Source organism: Chelon labrosus, assembly GCF_963514085.1.
Source record: "Chelon labrosus genome assembly, chromosome: 7".
Taxonomy (NCBI): Eukaryota; Metazoa; Chordata; class Actinopteri; order Mugiliformes; family Mugilidae; genus Chelon; species Chelon labrosus.
Genome location: NC_140343.1, coordinates 24,020,638 through 24,038,103, shown reverse-complemented (window position 1 = coordinate 24,038,103; position 17,466 = coordinate 24,020,638). Strand labels below are relative to the sequence as shown.

Genomic DNA, 17,466 nt, shown 5'->3' with positions numbered 1-17,466 from the left:
CGTTATGGAGTACCGTTAAATGCTATTGCTGGTGATGAGATGCAGCCTGGCTGTACAAATCTGCAGCTGGCAGTGTCCGCTGTCTGTTCTCAGCATAAGAGACTCGTATGAAATTTAATTTGAGTTCTGTTGTGTTCTCCCTTTTGTATTAGTAAACATGATGACGTCTTTGTAGTGGGCGGGGCTTAGCTGGAGGCAAAACAATCCACATCAATACCTTAGTTACCTCTGACTAGCAGTTTGTGGAGGTTTGTTTTTGACAATGGTTGAAGAAAATATGATTTTTGTTTTATCTGAATATGTCCAGTCATCACTCTACAAGACCATGAGTGTTGCTTGAAAATCGTATGAGTCAAAGTAACTAACTGGAACAAATTGGCCTACCTGTACTCAATAAAACAATAGATGGAGGATCTGACAGAATTACTTAACAACCAGAACAAGAGATAAAAACTTTGTTTTGGCCTGGTAATTACAGTCTATCCGCTGTGTGTAGCGCCCGCTTCTCCCCAGTAACAGTGGTGTAGGTTGTTCCGACTATATTCTACAACTCATGTATGATGGTAGATATAGCGCCGTGGACACCAGGCTTTGTATGTTGAAAGTCCAACTCAACAGGTAATAAAGTAACAAGTTGGAAAACTCTTTATGTTGTCTGCTGACTCGCTGACTGGCTAAGCGGATGCTAATACTCTGCTCCAACTACACCTGCCCTCATTGCGTGTGCAACGGTCACACACTTGACAGAGAAAGCAAGCGTGTACACTAAGGAGAGAAAAAAAATTCTGTCCCCTAGGGGGCAGGACAGAAAATAACTGAGAACCACAGGTTACTGTGAACCAAACCATCTTGACAGCTAACTGCACTAGCATGGCTGGGTAAGTAACCTACATCCAGTATTTGTCAGTCGCATTTGTGAAGGCACAAGCATTTTAGATGATCGCTTCCGTCCAATTTTCTAATTTTATTGGGTTTAACCACAGGTTTCTACAATCGTTTTGACTCAGAGTGGCAGCTGGTATGCGATAAAATATCAGTTTGGAGTTATTCCCCGCACTTTTCCGATTCTAGCGCCCTGCAAGATGACATGTTGATACAGTAGCCGCTGTGGTTTTTGCCTCCACCTAACTGCTGTGACGTAGACGTGATGTAGGCTGAGGGTTTGCCGAACAAGTGAGTGTCAGACTGACAGTGCTTATGGTGTTGTTACAGCCGACAGAAGTCCGTGTTCAAGCTTCAATAAACTTGCAGAAAAGCCTCAGTAGCTTCCTTTGGATGAGACGCTACAATGTGTATCGAGGTCAAGAATAAAGACTTCCTACTGTGTTTATAATTGTGACATCATGAGCGACTAGCCGACGTCAACTCGACTTTCACCACATAATAGTCGACTTGTTAGCATAGAACTACTGTCTATTGCACGTCAGTTCTCACATACATGTCATTTTGGAGTAGACGGTCGAGCATGACAGTATCATACACTGCAACTTTTTGTATGTATAACTTACATTATATTGTATATTTATGAATGAATAATACAACACGTTCTCAATAACAGGGCATTAGATACTGACATTTTGGCAAAGCCACTAGTATGTCTGATATGTCTCACCAACGTTCTTAAAACTGAAGAACTTACGAAGTCACTTGGATGAAACGTCTTCATCTCAACAAGTCCAGTTGCCTTTGTCTCAGATACATTTTTGCTTATGCATTTGTATGATCATGCCATTTCTCATTTTATCTTTGTGTGTTTGTGTCTAGCTTTCCCTACTGTCCGAGTTGGGTTTTGGAGGTGTTCTCCTTTACATTGACCCCTGTGACGCTCCCCCTGGACGCCATACCTGGCGTCAGGCCTTTAAAGTCAATCTAAACCCTGGAGGAAACCCCGCCACTGGTGAGTCACCTAAGTGTGTTCACAAACATCGCACTGCTCCTTCTCGGATCAAAACAGACATAGGTTAGCTCTCATTTGGACATTTAGTAGTTCAAAAACTTTTCATTAGTATCTGTCTGGTGTAACATTTAGGTAGGAATGGATACTGTAACTGTAAGCGAGGAACACTGGAGAGGTTGCTGGGGTCAGGACCACGGATGAGAAATATTCAGCTCTTCAGATCAGAAAATGTCGTTCTAGGTCAGAGATAAGGTGAGGGGAAAGAGGAGATAGAGAAGGGTACAGAGTTAATGACATGCCATACAGTGGCAGCACATAAATGCATGGGTAATGAGAGAAGAGAGTAGAGGATAGGTGCCCAGTTCATAGACATGTAAGCCAGCCCTAACTATAAAATACAGAGAGGAAAGTTTTAAGTGTAATCTTAAAAGTAGAGAGGGTCCTTGCCTCATAGACCCAAACAAGGTGCTGGTTCCACAAGGCTCTGCCTCCCGTTTTACTATGTGAAACTTGTGGACCACAAGTCTGCACTTTGAAAGTGAAGCTGCAATATGGTACTAGGTCTTAAATATAAGATGAAACCTGGCCTTAGAGGGCCTTGTGTGTAAAGAGAAGAATTCTGGAAGCTAGAATTTGAGTAATGTCTCTTGAAAATGTCTGCCAGAGCTCTCGCTGCAGCATTTTGCTTCAGCTCAACGGTTTTTAAGACAGCTACGTCAACAGCCTGGAAATACATGAACTTCTTTCTCAGAATCCCGTTAAGACAGGATGTTCTGAATTATGTCAATAGCAGATCACAGAAGGCAATTCTGGTCACTTGTTTTATGGAAGAATTAAAAGACATATCCTCCTACAATATAACGCCATGGTTCTACACAGTAGAACTGAAGGCCAAATTAATTGCTATCCAGAGAAACTATCTGACCAGATAGTAGATCTCCTTGGGGCTTAGAACCAAATATAATGACTTCAGTGTAGAAGTGGAAAGTTATAGGTAATCCAAGTCTTCAAGGGATGTTTGAAGTTTAACTAGCAAATTTGTTTTATCCGGCTTCATTGATGAATACAGTTGGGTGTCATCTGCATAGCAATGGAAATGTATGCAGAGCTTCCTAATAAAATTGTCAGTTGGAATCAGGTATAATGTGAAAAGTACTGGTTTTACTGACTGGACAGTCACTTCTACAAATTACTGTTAGTATATTTGCCTTAAATCTCTACAGTGTACTAATACCTGTGAAAAGCATCAAATTTACAATTAACAAAACATAACATATATTGCATTTTCATATACAGTGTATATACAGTGTAATATTTATCACCACCCTGAATTTGCAGTTTAAGAACATTTAATATTTTCACTATAAAGTGACTTATACTATGTGGTAAATAGACACTTGACTCTATGCAGCCATGTCCATACAGTGAAGTTAAGAACAAATTTGAGCGCATTTCAGTGACATTTCTCTCTAGAATCTGGTCATCCCTGAAATATACTCACATTTTTACCTTGGCGTCAGGCAGAGGACATTACTGTATATTACTCTGTATCTCTGTGACTTTCTTCTACTGTATTTAAATCACCCTCCCAAGATGGATGACCTGTCTGACCCTCAGTCTTGTCCCCACTTCCTGTTTTTCTGCCCGGTCTGGTCAATAGGGATGTGTCATTACCGCTGAAGTATCTTTAGTCCTTGTAACAGTCCCAGTACCACAGTGGCAAGACCCAGTAGATCCCCACCAGATGTCTGGACTGCTGCGTGAGCATGTGTAAGAGTGTGTATCTGAACATGTGTGTTGGAGTGTATTTAAGTGGAAGAGAGAGAGACAGATGCTGGCTGTCTGCTCTCTCACCATTCGCAATGCTCTCAGGTCCCCAGTGCTAATGCAGCTCAGAAGAACAGAAGATGTGAAAGGACACCTCATTACTCATATCAACCGTACTTTCTTCAACTGCCACAATATTTTTTGTATTTTATTTTTTTTGTCACCGGAAAATATTCAGTGAAATAATCAGAAGAAACTAGTGTTTAATTAAAACTGAAGCGCATTCGTATTTCAGTTTTCCTATTCTACTGTGTGAAGGTCACATGAATACATAAAAAAGAAAAATTTAATTTAAAACCATCATATCATATGATCACATGAATAATGATCATATCAAATCAAACCTTGTTTTTTTTATGGATGGCATTCTCATGCCATGTTTTATTATGTACTGTGTTGTATTCATTGCAGTCAGTGTATTCTTTTTTTTTTTTTATTGGCAATGGCTGTCTACCATTCCTGTGCTGGATTCAGAATGCCTACAAAACCATGAGGGATTCACAAGAAAATAATGTATGCATGTGCTCTAGTGCAGGTTTAATTTATTCATACCAGTCTGTTTACCGACTTTCAAGTCAGTTTGGCTTGGTTTCACTGTAAGAAAAGACACACACTGAAGTATGCACTGACTGTTCCTTGTCTTACTTTTCTTAAATTTCAGTTCAATACTTTTTAAGGCCATTTGTGGAAATATTATAATATAATATACAAAACATCCATGCAGAAATGATGAAGTAATAATCAGCAGTGCAGCTCTAAAATGCTCACTGAGGTAGAATAGTGAGAAATGTGGAAAAAAAGTGTACAGTGTAGGCCATAAATAATATGAATAAAAATAGCATATAGCACGACATATAACATACAGACTATACAGCTCAATAATAAAATGGCATTATATTGTCATGATTATTTTTGAATGATTTACATTCACAGAATGCATTGTTACACAGTAGTTCTTAAATGTCAGACTCATAGAAGGTATAGAATGTGTATTCAGTGCTCACCTTTTACTTATATATATGGTGCAGGTTATTGATTATCACGTGTTCTTTCCAGTAATGTGATACCTATTGGAGCATCACAGTGAATCTACTGTATGCGTATTAAATGGAGAAAAGTGCCTTGGAAACCTGTTTCTGTATTGCATATCATCCTTCCCATTACCCCAAACTTACTGTATGTTTCATGTGTATGTGTCCAATGGAAATTACAGCTTTCATGAATGGCAATTCTTAGATGGTTTAGTTTTGATGTGCGCCTCTAATTTAGCTGTCACTTCTGCAGAATAATACATTTTTGACATCAGAATTATTATGATTATTATTATGCAGTCTATAGTTTAGTCTGTCTTGACGTATGTCTTGGGAACAGCCGTAATAACATGCATGAGAATACTCAAAAACACAGGATTATACTGTATACAGTACTTAGTATTTTAAAGGTGACAAGAAAGATCTTGTGAAAACTGGCCTTATCAACTGTTGTCTATTGTAATTTGTTGAGGCCAATTACAATTTGTGCATTTATCCATTCATTATGCAAAAGGTTAGTCATCGTTCTGCTTCACAGACGGGTTATTATTAAATCCCTGTGAGGGTCATTGATCCACATATCGAACACAGAAAAACACACTGGTCTCCTCTGGATGTTTCTCAAAAGCTGGGTGTGACTTTTTGCTTTTTTTGCAACAAATAATTGCAGATAGTTACAGACTTGGTTGGAGCACAGTTTTACAATTAATAACGTTACGTTGCCGTACTGTCCCAAACATACAGGGTGGCACAAGATTTGTGGAGAATTGGTAACAATTTCTGGCTTGGAGTTTAAGGCCATATGCATGTTTTTGTACTTTTCAGAATTATATGAATCATGTGATGAATTATAAAAGTGATGATAATAGAGCCACTGCACAAACACGCATTCATTTTCTCATCTGCATCCGCACTGTGTGCAGTTGCAATTTTTTGTATGTCATTTGGACTCTTCAGGAGCCTAGGGAACATGTTGTTCAGCAATTTTCAGTCAGGGGGTAATGAAGTAATGCATTCATATGAAGACACGTATGACCTTTTGAAGGTCAGTGTTGGCAAAGAGGCACCTGTTCTTTAAGGTGCTCCTCGATTGGTGAAAGAACAAAAGAGCTCATGGTAGCTTTGTTGACATGGAGCAAAGACTGTCCAACAGAGAGGACAATTCATCACAAGGACGTTTTGAGTTAGTTCTTTTAGGCGTTTTGGAAGACAAGACATTAGCAGCTGTATGTAGCCTTTGTCACTCCTGTGTGACATAGATCTGGGGGCCACTCGCAGTACAATGATAATGAATATTGTGTTTGCAGATAATGTCTGATTGGAAGCATGTGAATGAAGAAAACATTTGCTCATTTGTTTCAGCCTAATTAGATTTCTAATTGCGTGGGCATTTAAAGGTCAGACAGCATTCAGAATGGAATACCACAAACGTAATGTCGCATTCATAGCTGATCATTGGCTCTCTGGGGCCTGTTTATTGTAAAGGGAGCAGTATTAGGTTTATTTATGTATTTTTTATTAATTCTGACAAGACTGTTATCATTTTATTCATCACACAAGGACTCGTTCCTGTCATCATTTGCTAGTTCAAAGATAAACATATCCAAATGACGTGTCCGACATGATGCAGGATTGCATGCATATTTGCACCACAGAATCTGTGTTACACTAATAAAACTGTTAACACAATCTTCAGCTAAGTAGGATATAGTCAATTTAGCATATGGCTTAATATCGTTTTCTGTGATTTCTATGGTAACATTGGCTATCCATCCAAATAATGTCAGTGGGAAGCTTCTGACCGTTAAGACAGGAAACCTTGACTATAGGCTATGTTTCTATCATGCCCACTTTTTACATGCAAATTAAGAAAAAATCCTTGCAATATGTACATGTGGAAAACATTTTATTCACTACACATGCATTTGAAGTTATTGCCCGTGAGATTAGGATATGGTTATACAGTGATCAGCCACAACACTGATGGGAGAAGTAAATAACATTGACCATCTTGTGACAATACAATGTTCTTCAGGGAAACTTTTGGACCTGGCATTCATGTAGATGTTACTTACGCATGTACCAACCACCTTGACCAGACCAAACACCCCCACCCCATAGTAATGACACTCCTTGATGGCAGCAGCCATCCCCAGCCAGACACCCTCAGGAGGCCCATGTACATTCTCTGTGTGTATTCACATGCTCTTCTGCTCATAATGAGAAAATATTATACCCTCGATCTTATTATGGTTGTCTTAAAATCTGTATAACACCCCTGCTGATTAGCACTCTGCCGTCAGCTGCCTTTCTTCAGCCTTTTCAGTAAATGAGTCATGGCATGGTCAGGATGAAAATTGGTTCCATTAGTGCAGGAAAGTAAGCTGCACCATTATGACATTCAAAATGCAACCATTTTCGACCGGAAGATGCTCTTTTAACGTTCGCTACTACAAATACATTTGTTTGTCAATGTGAGGTCACTGCAGTGTTTAACGGATGCTTTATAAGACCCTACCATGTGCTCAAGGAAGCATCACTGTGTCTCCTGCTGGTGACACAAAGGACAAGAAGGAGAATTTAACTACACCACGATTTGTAGTCATGCCAGGGAGCACCTGTACTTCATACATGTGCTAGTACAAAACAGTTCCTCAAAATTCACGGAAATGTAGGCCATTTTCCCAGGAAAGCTCATGCATAACCCGCTGTTTTGAGAGACTTTTGAAAACGGTTGCATTGCACCTGTTTTGCTTAGGTTGAAAAGCTTTTACCTTTCGGGCCCTTGGTGTTTTAACAGCTTTAAAACATACTCAGTTCTCAGTGGTGTCAACAATACCTCTCTTTTCAAATGGAAAAATAAGACACAGAAGCTGTCAGTAGTGCTCCCAGTGGAAATGCTGCCAGTGGAAGAGCTGTTTAGAGTAAATGTAATTCCGCTGTTTGCCAGGGCTCTGTATAATGTTCCCCCAGACTTTCCCCGCCTCTCAGTATATTGTTTGGACTTTGTTGTCTTCCTCTCCCCACCCTCTCCTCCTCCTTCCTCAGCTTGTTAATTTGACTGTTCCTTGTAGCGTTGTACCGCTGCTGTGTTGTCATACACTGCCTGCTGAGACAGCTACAACAAATCAAACCCTCTGCCATCTCACACATACATCTCTCCTTGTGCTGCTATTTTCTTGAGTATATTCCATATGTTTATGCATGTGCTTGTGTACCATTGGTGTGGGTTTCCTGTCTGTGTGTGTGTGTGGGAGCTGTGTTTGCCTAAAAAGTTTTCAAGTTTTACTTGGATGGATATTTGTATATATTCATATAGTGTACGTCTTTTTCATGTGTTCTTGTTCTTCATGTCTGTGAATGTCCCATAGAGTGCACCATGAATGAAAAGAGAAAAGTCGCATGCAGATTCCTGCGGAGCCCGGTATTTGCTTAGATGTCACCGGCAGGTGTTCCCTGTCAGGTTTACTCCACATTGCTCCAGCACTCATCTAGTCTGATATGCGTCATGCTGCTGCAGCATCCATTCATTCTTGGAAGAGATCCCGCAGCTTGGATTTTCTATCCTGCCCTATCACTGTCCTGACACTTGTCAGAAAGCTGAAACAGTGCCAACATAAAAGGTCGTTCTTACTGAAGAACACACTCAAATGACCGTGTCAGAAAACATTAACACTTTGTGTGAATTGAAAAACTTGATTAGCAGTTTTACTTGGAAGACACGAGTAAAGCTTAGCATACTTGATGTGGACGTCCTGATCGATAGTGGGAGATCAGTATCGGCGCCGTTCCATTTTTGAAATCATTGTTATTTATTTCAGGTCTGCCAAAAAACAAACCCTCGTCCCCTGTTGTGTCAAAACATCTTCTTCCTCTTCGTCGGCTAGCGCCAAAGCTGCCAAAAGTCAAAGAAGCAGCGCAATCACGTGACTAAACATGCTGCGTGGAAGTACTTTACTCTAGAAGCTAAAGTCGGTCAGACAGAAGTTAGTAAATTATGCAATGTGGATGTTTCACAAAGTGGTAGTAGGAGATTGTTATTTAATACCATCCAATTTGACTCCCCACCAAAAAAAAAACAGAAAGAAACGGAAAACACTGAATGCTGCGTATTAACTTACGTACTTGGACAGTTTGATTGGGGATACTGTACATACTTTTAATGAAGAAGGAGAAGCAAACATTCGACAGGCAGTGTAGTGTGGGGAACAAATGCTTATCAGCCTAAAAATGGCTATTTTAACCACCTGAAGCCCTAAAGCAAATCCATGTCCATTTGCCAAATCAAAAGCCTCAACCTGGCAGATAAACACAGATCAATTCAATACGTGTTTATTGTCACTTCCACAATGTGATACTGAAAACATGCAGAGGTGTAAAATACTGTTTCTCCTCGTCCTATCACCAACAATAACTTATACCACTACTACAACTACTACCACTTGCCAAATCTGACTTCATTGACTTCTAGCTAGTGACATACCACTAAATTCATGGAACTGATCCTATATACTGTATAGTACAAATATGTAGAGAGAGCAGGCCTTTTTTGGGGGGCATCATTAGTGCCACAGATGCTGATTTTGGAAATGCTTCAGTTCATTTTAACAACAAGGCAATCTGTCTGAAAGACCTGTCGGCTCAAGACTCATGAGAGAGCGCCACACAAGAGGGACATAGACACTGTGTTCTTCCTTTATGGGAAAAAATAATTGTTTCTGGCACCTTTTTCTATCAGAGGCGTCATGTCTTTTGCCAAGTCGTTGCCCCTGGTAGTGAGGCAATTTCCTCTGTCTTTTGAATGTGGCTGCTATGCGTGAGGTTTGTCTTTCACAGATTTATTTCTGTATCCTCTCGCTGTGTTTAACAAATGAGAACTGCTGGTCATCAGCTTGTGACTGCTGGACGTGTTCTTCATTGATATTATACAGCGCCGCTTGTGTGTATGGCTGCGAATGCATAATTGCTTACCTTTTAAAATGCAGCTCTCTCTCAATGCTCTTCTGATGTAGCCAAAAGGAGAATATATACCCTTTCATTGTGTTAATTTTTGAACTGGTTGACAGGTGGGTGTTTTTACAGTGTCACATGAGTTGTTTAGAAACCTCTGCTGGATTCAAATGAACCCACAAAATGGAAAATGTAGTCATTGACATGTTTAAATACAAGTTTACTGCAAGACATACACATATATATATTTCAACACCTTGTGCTGTTTGTGGGCTGGTCAACTAGGTTGCTGTTCTGTGACAGGATGCATACTCATGTCTCTTGCATGACAGTCAGTTATCCCATGCACCTATCCAACATACATGCCCATTTCATTACACTGAAACTACTCTGCATATTGTTTTTTTTCATTGCGTGGGTCTTGTTTGTCATTTCCTAGTAAGCAATTTTGATGGGTCATCTTGCCCATATACTAATTTTGAATCCATTTAAACACATTCTCTAATTTTTACGCCCCTTCCCCGATGAATCTCCTCCACCAGCAGTACCGCTGGCTTCAACTCTCAGCTCAGCTGGGACCTGACTCGTCAAGGGGTAGCTTCCCGAGCTCTGATTATCCCATTTCACTGAGACTGTAAAGTGCACTTTTACACAAAAAGTGCATTGACATTGAATGTCATTAGCAGTGACTGTGAGGTGCACAATCATTCGGTCAACAAGCACCAAACACTTACAACCGACATCAGCCAACACTCACCCCTTGACAGAGGCAACTGGCTGCCTTTTATACCTCCTCCTGCTCCAGGTGTTTAACAGGACTGGGCGAGAGGTGGGGTACACCCTGGACAGGTCTCCAGTCTATTGCAGCGCTAACACAGAGAGACAGACAACCATTCACACTCACACCTATGGCCAATTTAGAATCACCAATTAACCTAATGCACATGTCTTTGGACGGTGGGAGGAAGCCAGATTACCCGGTGAGAACCCACGCAGACACAGGGAGGACATGCAAACTCCACACAGAAAGGCGGTTTGAAAGTTCTGATTGTTAAATGTTGGAAGGACAGCAGAGTCTGGCTTTAACATGGCTGACAAAATATAATACTAAGCTTCATTATCCCTGCTGCCTTTTATCTTTGCAACACTGTTTTTCAAGCGCTAACACCAGTATAAATCAAGCTTTACAACACTTCAGTTTGAAAAACAATGTAATCAAGATCACTACTGGAGTAAGCCCACGCAGTTCTCAGCTCACTCAAACTGGGGGTATTCTGCATCAAGTGAAAGTATCTCACTATGCCCAAACTGCCACCTCATTCAAGGTGAAAACAAACTTTCACTGAGTTCTCATTAGGAATTACCTCACACAGTTTTTCGGAGAAAGTGTTTTCTGTTCATTCTGCTGAGAGTTGGACTTTGCTGGATTCATTACAGTTAATTGGCTGTTTAGAGGGACACTACACTACAGTAGAATGTGGGAGCAGCAGCTGTAGCATTAGCATCAGTGCAGGCTGAATTATGCATGGAGGTTAAACCTTCTGAAAGCTTCTCCTTATGATTTATTAATGTCTGCTTGCTGATAGGAATGGATTAAGTCTGCGGCGGGGCATACCAAACCGTGACACATTCACAATGGTCATGACAGAGTTACGCAGCAAAACTGGAAGAAAATCAAAGCCAAAAATTTCATCAAAGTCCAACGTTTGTGAGACAGTGAGTGCTCACAGAAATGAAATTTTCACAAATTGCGTACGGAACAGATTTTTACTCAGTTGGGAGACAAATGTCTAACTGTGAGCAGCTCAGAGTCGGGCTTCGGTTAGCTGCTAGAGAGTATGTCAGGGCTTTATCGCAGTCCTGCATGATGGCGATCGAGAAGCAAAACAACAAGCTCTAAACAAACAAAACAAAACAAAACAAAAAAAAATCAAGTGGTAAAATACGAAACATTTATTATACAAATAATTAACTTGTGTCTATTTTGTATTGCCGTCAATCCCTAAAACTCTTACACTGTATCTGATGTTACTGTACAGAAACAGATGCAGGCATGTTGAGTCTTTATGCTGTCAGAAGTAACTTACTACACTGGTCTTCAAAGCATCTCTTTCACTTTGTGTGTCGCATTTCTTAATAACTATTTTTTGCAAAATACGTTTGACTTAACAATAACTCAATTAAACGTTTCCTTAGGGTGTGGGAGTAATTTCCTTCCTCTAATAGGGAATCAGCATTACGTTATATAACCAATGAGATCCAAAGCTGCTAAAATGATTCAGATTGATGGATTGTTTAACAAACAGGAAGTTGTCTTGCATATAAAATACTATTAGAGAGTCTAAAACTTTACTTGGTTCCATATCCTTTTGATCAACCCCAGTTGTGTTACGTTGTCTGGTACAACAGTGCAATGTGGCATCACTGTTGCATAGAGCATGCCAAAAGCAAGTTGTCGCCTCTAGTTTTCAGGGCATCCAGGACTTGAGTGGGTGCGACTGATAATAAATTAGTCTCACAAATAATATGTTAACTGTTCCAAAAAGACTCTGGTTCACTCTTAATTTACTCACAATAGTAGTAAATGAGATGTTAAACAGTTTGAACCATTGCTAGTTTAGGTTAAGGTATTGTATGCTGTAGTATTATGAATGTAAGCTAACAGGGCAATGACGTGACCAAGGTCGAGTTTGCTTTTTCTGTCTTATGTGTGTCTAAGAGTTCATACTATAGCATTGTTCAACTGGTGGCTTCTGTTCAAGTGAGCCGATTGAATGCTTTCAAGGGCTACAACTATAGTGTGTAATGTAGTCGTTGTCATAGACAGGACCTTACACTTTCACACCTGTAAGTATGAAGTTCTGCTTTATTTATTTATTTATTTTTTTAGGTGATCGTTCTTGGCCCTTCTTAGATACTTATTAGTTGAGGACAGGAAGTAAGGGGCCACAGAGAGTTTATGGGGATCCTGCTCATCAAGGTGTTAAGTCCTCCTTTATTCTAAATTTTGAGAGTAAGAAGATCATGCTCAGTAAATTCAACCAAGATTACCAAGACTTGTCAAAAAGTTTCCACAGGTATTTAAAAAGCCAAATTAAAAGTTTTCCAACATGTGTTGAACTTGTATTAACTATGTGAATATAATAATCTGCAGAGTGCTAGAGTGGGTCTCACTAGCTGCATATCCTCAAATGGAAGCACAAGGTGCTAATACGGAGGCCCTTGAGCTATAAATGTACATTATAATCAGTGTTTTTAATCATGCTGCAGGCACACATCACATTGCATACAGCCCACAGTTCACTGAGCCACCAGGATCCACCTCGCTTCCTCAGACTCTGTGGAATAATCCTCTCATGCTGTCACAACAGCTAAATCTGCCACCTGTGTCATACACGATCCTATTATCTTCCTTTTACAATCTAAACACCACTGGTGGTGCCTGACATCATGTTGGAAAGATAGACAGGTACATCCTGTTTGAAATTCATGTCATACTGGCTTTGCTGAACTTTGCCTTCCAGCCTATTTCACAGCTGATCCATCATGCATGTCAAGTGTGTGTGTGTTTAACCCGCTAAAGGACACAGTTGGCCTTCATTACACTACTTCCTGTCTTCCAAAATGCTTTGCTTTCCTTTTTTTTTTGCTGTGATTCTAGTGTGTGGGTGGTTGGGGGATGTTGGGTGTGCACCAGAGCTTCAAATTGGCTCTCCTTGACTCATGTCAAGAGCCGCGGTTTTCCGAGGTAATAGACATGCAAATAGCACGGTGCGCGTATTCCAGGCAGCATCCCGTCTTTGCACTTGGTCAATAATATTATGGAAATGTGCTGTGGTTTCTTTGGGCCACAGTGTTTGAGTTGGATAACAAGGCAGTCCGATGAGCCTGTTAGCACAGTGACAATGACAGAATGAGGTGTTTGTATTGCCACACACTGTATCACACGGCAAGAGTTGGAGTCGCAAAGAGAACGGATGTACTGTAGACACATAGAGAAAAGCAGTGAGACGTAAAAAGCACAAGTGATCAAAGTTCTTCACTCCCTTCTCCTGTATTCCAAAGGAAACATGTGCAAACACATTTTCTGTTTTCACTTTTATTTTTTCAACTGTCAAAGTTTCCATATGTCAAGTTTAATGACTTAAACACATCACATCACGCTGTGGTGTGAATCTACTGTATGCTTGCATAATTGAGTCCTTTATACTCCAGTTTATTCCTCATTCAAGCATGCATGCACTTCAGTGCAGCATCTCAGGCTCACTTGAAGGGATAGTGTAAATAGTGTTTACAGAGTCTAGCCTCGGTCCTGTTGATTTTCAAACCTAACAGGGTGACAAATTGAGATGTGGCTTACGCGGAGCATGTTTGCTTAATTGCATCGGCATAATTATAGCTGTCCTCAAGACAATTTTCTCTGCCTGAAGAAGGTTTTTTTGTGTGCCATTTTGATGCGCGTGCGGGTAAGAATAGAGTCCAGTGGGAAATTTGAACATCTGTGTCTCGCTGCCTCACGATGCCCAAGAGAGGACTGAAAATAGATGGTTTGCCTATGAGGAATCCACTTCAGCAGGTCAAGTATCAAAAGGGAAGAAAAAAAAAAGTTATAACATATGCTTAACCTGGCAATTACTTATACTTGTGCATATTTGCAGCTTGCGCTCATTACACTTGAATAAAAGCGTGTTCCTTAATTATGTCGTTTTTCATGGTAGAATGCCTTGGAAAAAAAATTAAAGTTTCCCTTTAGGACACCATCCACTCAGACTCAAATGGATGCTTCTTGCTCTGTTGTAATGCAATAAAACATTAGAGCAAAAACTATTTCTTTTACTGCACCACAATATGTCACTGACGGCAGATACTCCTGAGAGCGTGTAACCTTCTTACCCAAATTCAACCAAAAAAGAAGAATAAAAACACCCAACATTGCCAGTAATCGGTGTGATCAACTGTATGGATATCTTCTCTAAAGTTTCTATATGTGTGTTTTGTTCCTCAGACAACAGTCAATTACTCAATAAGCCTACCCTACTACACAACAGTGGTTTTGAGAGACAGTGGAGTAAAAATCTGACGGTGGACAACAGTCCATGGACAAAAATTTTAACAGAAGTCTTATGTATGTTACACTTATATTTACTTTTTACATTTATAATGTTGTTATTCTTGTGATTATATTTTGCTGTCTGACAAATGCAGTCCAAGGTGCACTTGTCCCCATTAAGCTTCCTTTGAATGCTCAAAGCTTTTTCGTGAACACTTGCATTCGCAAACAATTGAAGCATTTAATTAGATTGCAGGTGAAGTTAATGATCATAGGTCAATAGTTTTTGAATAATGTTAACATCAGACGGGTTTGCACAACATTTATAGTTAGGAATGAATGATAACACTCTCTTATTGAAATGTCCTTCAGTTTAATACTGTTCTTCAAGTAGATTATTATTATTTATTTATTTATTTTTATCCAGGTTTGGTACATTTGAGTTGTGATTTAATCTTCTTTCTTACTTTAACTATGCTGTTTTCTAGTTGAAATGCGCATTACAAAAGCATTAGTCATTTGAGTTACAAGAAGACACTTTTGTGTTTAATTTGTCAGCCTCTTATTGCCAACTCTTAATCTTGTTTTTGTTACCTTTGCAGAGTTCACTTTAATATAATCTCACTACTTCTCACAGCCACCTAAATGATTGATGACGGCTGATATTTTTGCTTTTGTTATAGTGGGGCACCAACGGTACTTGTCTAAGCTCTCAGATTGTGTTGATGCAGAGGCCTAGATGTTAATTAGTCTGACAATGGAGGGTCAGACTATAAAATGACCTCAGAAAGCTGGGGGTCATGGATGGTTTGTCCAAACGACTGAGCAGTGTGACCTATATCTAATGTTTATTAACAATATTTTACATCTACTTTAGAATATTTTACACTCCAGCAGACGGCAACATTAACAATGGCGCAATAATTATGTTGTCACGACAACAGGCAAGGCCAGAACAATGAAATTTGAATTAATCAGCCTCTCAATTTGCAAAACACTTCAGCTGTTACTCTTCAAATTGTAGGGCAAAGTCTAAATAAGAGATTTTTTTTATAATGACGAGCTTTAACCACACCGCCTCACATAGCTTATAAGTTTCATTGTGCCAATAACTGCAGTTACTGTATGTACTCAAGCTAACACAGGTGAATCGAACTCTCTCCGCTGACCTACGTTACAAGCTGATGTCTTTGGTTACTCTTTTGGAGGACCTATTTTTCTGAAGGGGCAGATGCAGACTGACTGCATAAGCCAAACATCACTGTGACCAACAAACTTCCTTATCAACGGTGTGAACCAGGCGACACGGCAAGAAATGAATTACAGGAAGCAGAGGTCATAGAGAGAGTAAAGACTACTCCAAAGAAAGAACTCATTTGACTTTGGTGTCAGTATTCATGTACATGGGAAAGAGTGTGGTATATTTTTGACTTGTATGGTTTGGCGATTGGTAGGACTTGTGTTCACATTGTTATCAACTGTTGGCCTAGACAATCTCACGGGAGACTGAGCTATAAAAATGCATTTTTAAGGCTGGGTCCACAATGATCGATCACAAAAAACAACAACAAAAAAACAGGTTCTTGATCCCAGTGAGGAATAAAGAAGAGCTATGGATAGAGGGAGACAAGCAGAGATGACATGAATGCATGAACAGTGGAGGGGATTTTGTACTTGATATTCTTAGAGTTTTTTGTTTTTTTTTTTCCTCTGGAGCCATTGTTCTTCTTTTCCTGTTCAGCAGCCTATAACAGGTCTGTTTTTCCTTCATGGGGTTTTAGTCTCCTCACCCCAGAAAGTAAGCTAGATTGAATGGCAATAAGCATGAAGGCCGAATTAGTAACCGAGCCCTCTATCTTTGCAGTGGTTTCCTCTTCTGGCCAATTAAGCTGTATCCCATTCCTGCTTCTCTCTGTGCCTCTATCCTTTCTGGCCCTTGCTCCCCTGCAGCTCATTTGGGATGAGACCGGCACTTAAGTCTGACCGAATGCAAAAGTGTTTTTCCCAACAAGGATTTGTTGTGACTACGGCCATGCAGCCTTTACCCTTCCAGCACACAAATTGATTCCTATTTGAATGTGCAACAGGGAATGAGAGGATTACCGACTGTGGTGACAGCTGTCAAAGGTATTTTTTTTCCTTCTCTCCTCTTCTACCATCTACTCGCTTTCTCCCGCTTGAACTATGTGTATGTGGAATATCTTTCAGTAATACTTAAGTGCATTTTTTAATGGTTATTTTCTCATATCTTGCAGCAGTCGTACAGACTATGGCCTCAATTATACTCAACTCTTTTTAGTTTTGAGGATGTATGTGCAGTTGGCACGCTTGTAGTGTTGTGGTCACTCATAACCTAGCAGAGCCTGGCACACTTGTTGTTGTGGAAACTATAACACTACCTACTACTAACTACAAAAATTTCATGAGACCCTGGCGTTTTTTTTTTTCCTTTTGTTTTATTTTTTCTACGTCTTAATAGAAGCCCCTAATTATGATGCTATCCCAGCTATTAAACAGTATATGGCAGATCACATCTTGCGTTTTGTATCAGTCCCTCTTTAAATGACCATAATAATGTGGGTATTGTATTTTTCAACAAATAGTGGAAGCCTGTGCTCTTAATGTACAGGAAAACTAAACATAAGCTGTTGAAATGTGGCATTATATGGACAAATGGATGTAAGATTAAGTAAACTATCACCGAATAAACC

General features: G+C 39.9%; 1 protein-coding gene across 1 annotated transcript in view; it reads left to right on the top strand.

The window, feature by feature from the left end:
• naaladl2 (N-acetylated alpha-linked acidic dipeptidase like 2) overlaps nt 1-17,466 on the top strand; it is a 372,313-nt gene that overhangs the window by 156,503 nt on the left and 198,344 nt on the right. Inside the window, exon 7 of the mRNA XM_084547593.1 lies at nt 1,765-1,897. Coding sequence (XP_084403719.1) covers nt 1,765-1,897 — 133 coding nt within the window. The remainder of the gene's footprint in view (nt 1-1,764; nt 1,898-17,466) is intronic.